This window comes from Lipotes vexillifer, unplaced genomic scaffold (assembly GCF_000442215.2).
Source record: "Lipotes vexillifer unplaced genomic scaffold, Lipotes_vexillifer_v1.1 scaffold1158, whole genome shotgun sequence".
In the NCBI taxonomy this organism is placed as follows: domain Eukaryota; kingdom Metazoa; phylum Chordata; class Mammalia; order Artiodactyla; family Lipotidae; genus Lipotes; species Lipotes vexillifer.
The window spans coordinates 108,702-112,463 of record NW_006793745.1 but is presented as its reverse complement, the minus strand read 5'-3'; the positions used below and the strand labels follow the sequence as shown (position 1 = coordinate 112,463).

The 3,762-nt window shown below is 42.3% G+C and overlaps 1 protein-coding gene across 2 annotated transcripts in view; it reads right to left on the bottom strand.

The window, feature by feature from the left end:
• Positions 1 to 3,762, bottom strand: part of EIF2AK3 (eukaryotic translation initiation factor 2 alpha kinase 3) — a 71,171-nt gene that overhangs the window by 7,541 nt on the left and 59,868 nt on the right. For both annotated transcript variants that reach the window (XM_007466722.1, XM_007466723.1), the window contains one exon: positions 1,432 to 1,533. In XM_007466722.1, coding sequence (XP_007466784.1) covers positions 1,432 to 1,533 — 102 coding nt within the window. The remainder of the gene's footprint in view (positions 1 to 1,431; positions 1,534 to 3,762) is intronic.

Sequence of the window (3,762 nt, the reverse complement as noted above, 5' to 3'; positions counted from 1 at the left end):
CGCGGGCTCTAGAGTGCAGGCTCAGTAGTTGTGGCACATGGGCTTAGTTGCTCCGTGGCATGTGGGATCTTCCCAGACCACGGCTCGAACCCATGTCTCCTGCATTGGCAGGTGGATTCTTTTTTTTTTTTTGGCAGGCGGATTCTTAACCACTGCACCACCAGGGCAGCCCTATTTTCACTTTCTTGATAGTGTCTTTTGATGTCCTTATAACTACACAAATTTTTTTAAAAATACTTTGTTTTTTAAAATTTATTTTAATTTATTTATTTTTGGCCACACCGTGAGGCATGTGGGATCTCAGTTCCCTGACCAGGGATCGAAATCGAACCCGTGTCCCTTGCAGTGGAAGCGCGGAGTCCTAACCACTGGACCACCAGGGAATTCCCCATAACTACTTAAATTTTGATGCCATATGATTCCTGATCCTTTAACATACGTTGGGCCTGTTTTATTTTCCTTTCTGGAAGCTTTCAGTGCCTTTACCTCTGGTATTCTGAAATTTAGCCACTTTGATTTTTAAATTATTTTCTTTTTTTCCTATTTATTGTATAGAACACTTGGTAGGTCCTTTTGGTTCTATGTGAGAACTACATCCTGTTCTACCGTGGCCAGGAGTCAACAGATAAGGTCTAACACTGATAAATTAAGAAATGGTGATAAGGACATAAACTGTGGAAATACAGAAGTAAGTACAGGGACAACAGCTGGAAGAGTGGAGGGTAACCACTTATGAAGTATGGGGAAGAATGTGACAGAGGTCTACTTGCGTTACGCGGGCCTCTCAGTGCTGTGGCCTCTCCCGTTGCGGAGCACAGGCTCCGGACGCGCAGGCTCAGCGGCCATGGCTCACGGGCCCAGGCGCTCCGCGGCACGTGGGATCCTCCCGGACCGGGGCACAAACCCGTGTCCCCTGCATTGGCAGGCGGACTCTCAACCGCTGCGCCACTGGGGAAGCCCAGAGGTCTACTTTTAAAAGACTTTCAGTACTGTTTTCCTTAAAGGCCATCATCTTGGTTTATTTTGAGAGGGAAAAAAAAAACCTAATCATGCTTAGTTTGCCACCTTTTAAGTGTGTGTGTATGGCCACTTGTCCTCTGGAAAATTCTTCTCTGACCAACCAACACCGTCACCCTCACTCCCTTACCCTGCGCTTTGCACTTATTACAAATTTGAGTGCGAGATACTGTTAAGTTATGATGAATGTAAGCAACAACAAGGAACAGACAACTCGACTCAACAATTTTTGAAGACTGAGCTCTCTGTGGACGCAAATAGTCTACAAATCCTTTCTGTGTCACTCACGTGACCTCTTCTACGTCAACCAGTCTGCTGGTATTAGGAGTACGTTACTCTTCTAAAACCCTTTCTTTTGTGAATTTAAGATTTAATATTTTCTTTTTCTGCCTTTTTTGAGGGGGGAACACTTACCGTGACCCTCTCCATATGAGTGCCGAATGGGTAAAGCAATTCAAATAGAATGAGGCCTAAAGAAAAGATGTCCACTTTATGAGAGTAGTTGTTGCCATGAATCTGAAATCCCAAATAAAGAAGAAATATTAGGAAAACATTCACGGAGATAGTACAACGGATAATACGGCATCAGTGAATCTAAGTGTACGTAGAAATGTTAGCAAAGAGTTAATCATCTCTCAAGCCTCTTTTCTTCAATTCACCACAGCAAGAGTAATTAAAGTACTCAGCATTACAGAAGGAAGCCCAGGTATAGCTCTGAGATATGCATCAGTAAAATAGGCCCAGAGGAAACCTGGAGCCAGGAGCCCGGAAAAGCTGCTCCCCCTACCCCTGGGGTGAAGCTTTTCAAAGCAAGCACTATCTAAAGCAAATCTCTCATTTCTAACCATCTTAGTCCTCACCTATTTTTATGAGAAAATCTTCATTACTCCAAACCACTAATCAACCGTGGTTAGCCCTCATTATGGCACTTAATTACGGACTTCACTGCATTCTTGGCTGTATTTTTCATGTGTGTTATTTCTTATTCTTCACAACTAGATTATAAAGTCCTGGAGGGAAGGGAACTGCTTCTTTTGAATTCTCACCATCCAGCACTGGGCTAAGTACAGAGAAGGCCCTCAATAAACACTTACTTGTTAAAATGAACAAATGAATTACAACCCAACTACTCTATTAAACAAAGCCTCATTCAAATTAAAAGTGACCTCCTGGGGACTCAGAAGAACCCTTTTATTTGGGAAAATGACTCTAGGCACATAATGACACTTGGCAAAGGCCAAGGAAGCCCTCCCTTTGGGGGATCACAAGGTATTTGTCAGGGATGAGGAACCCTTTACAACCCCCTCTCTAATCTACACTTGGTACCTGTCTCCCTGGTTCCTTCTGAGACCCAGCCTGCCTTTCTGCTTATAGACTATCAGGTGGGAAGTTCCAGTGACTGCATCAGGCTACACCATCTTCCTCCCTTCCCTTCCCTGTTACTGGGGTCTGGGAAGTATTCAAAGAAAATATGTTCAAAACAGAGTTTACAGGGGTACTGTGAAAAGGACACCTCATACACTATCTGGAGAATATTAACTAACACACCTTCAAGAAAGCAACCTGGCAATAAATGGTTACTACCACTTAATGGTTCTATTTAAATTTCATCCACCCCAGGGTAGATGGAAATGCAGACAGAGATTTGTACACAGGGATGGTTATCACAGTGATATTCCTAACAGCAAAATCTCTAAGTCACTGAAACATCCAAAACACATGTTTCCCTTCTTAAACTCACTTTTATTCTTTTTTTTTTTTTTTTTTTTTCTTGCGTTATGCGGGCCTCTCACTGTTGTGGCCTCTCCCATTTGCGGAGCACAGGCTCCGGACGCGCAGGCTCCGCGGCATGTGGGATCCTCCCAAAACGGGGCACGAACCCGCGTCTCCTGCATCGGCAGGCGGACTCCCAAGCACTGCGCCACCAGGGAAGCCCTAAACTCACTTTTAATAGGTAACACATTCACATGATTCAAAAAGAAGTATACAGTCAAGCTTCCCTCCTGTCCATCCCTTATCTGACCAGTTCCCACCAGTCACTTCCCCTCTACCTACCGCCCCCAAAACTATTTGTTTCCTGTACATCCTTCCAGAGCTCTTTATATAAACATAAGCAAATATATAGCTATCTTTCCCTCCTTTACACACTATACACACATTTCTGCCCCTGGCTTTTTTCACTTAAGAGATTCTTTTTTAACTCTTACCTATCTAAAAATGCCTAATTTCTTTTATATGAATAACTTTATGGCCAGAAACATGATTTGTGGGTCACAGCTATTTTTCATCCAAACTGTAAATGGTGATTTATTGTCCTCCAGGGTTGAGTGTTATAGAAAACAAGCTCTTTAAGCTGTAACGTGCTTTTTTATCGTACCTAAACACTTGCACTATTTTTCCCTTATCTTGAAATTCAAGATGTCTAAGTATAGGGTTCTATTAAAAAATTTCTTTAATTAAATAAAAAAATAAAATTTACGCATAAAAAAGAAAACACTTGAATAATGCAAACAACTCAAGAAGTCTAAAAGGATACTGTACCACAGTAAAATAAAGGCCAGTTCCTATGACTGGTCTCTGATATGACCTTCCAAAGATAAACTAATCCATCAGTTCTCAAAGTGTGGTCTATGGATCCCTGGGGACTCCAACACCCTTTCAGGAGGTCTACAAAGTCAAGACTGTTTCCATAATAATTCTAAGACATGATTTGTCTTTTCACTGTGTTGACATTTGCACTGCTGA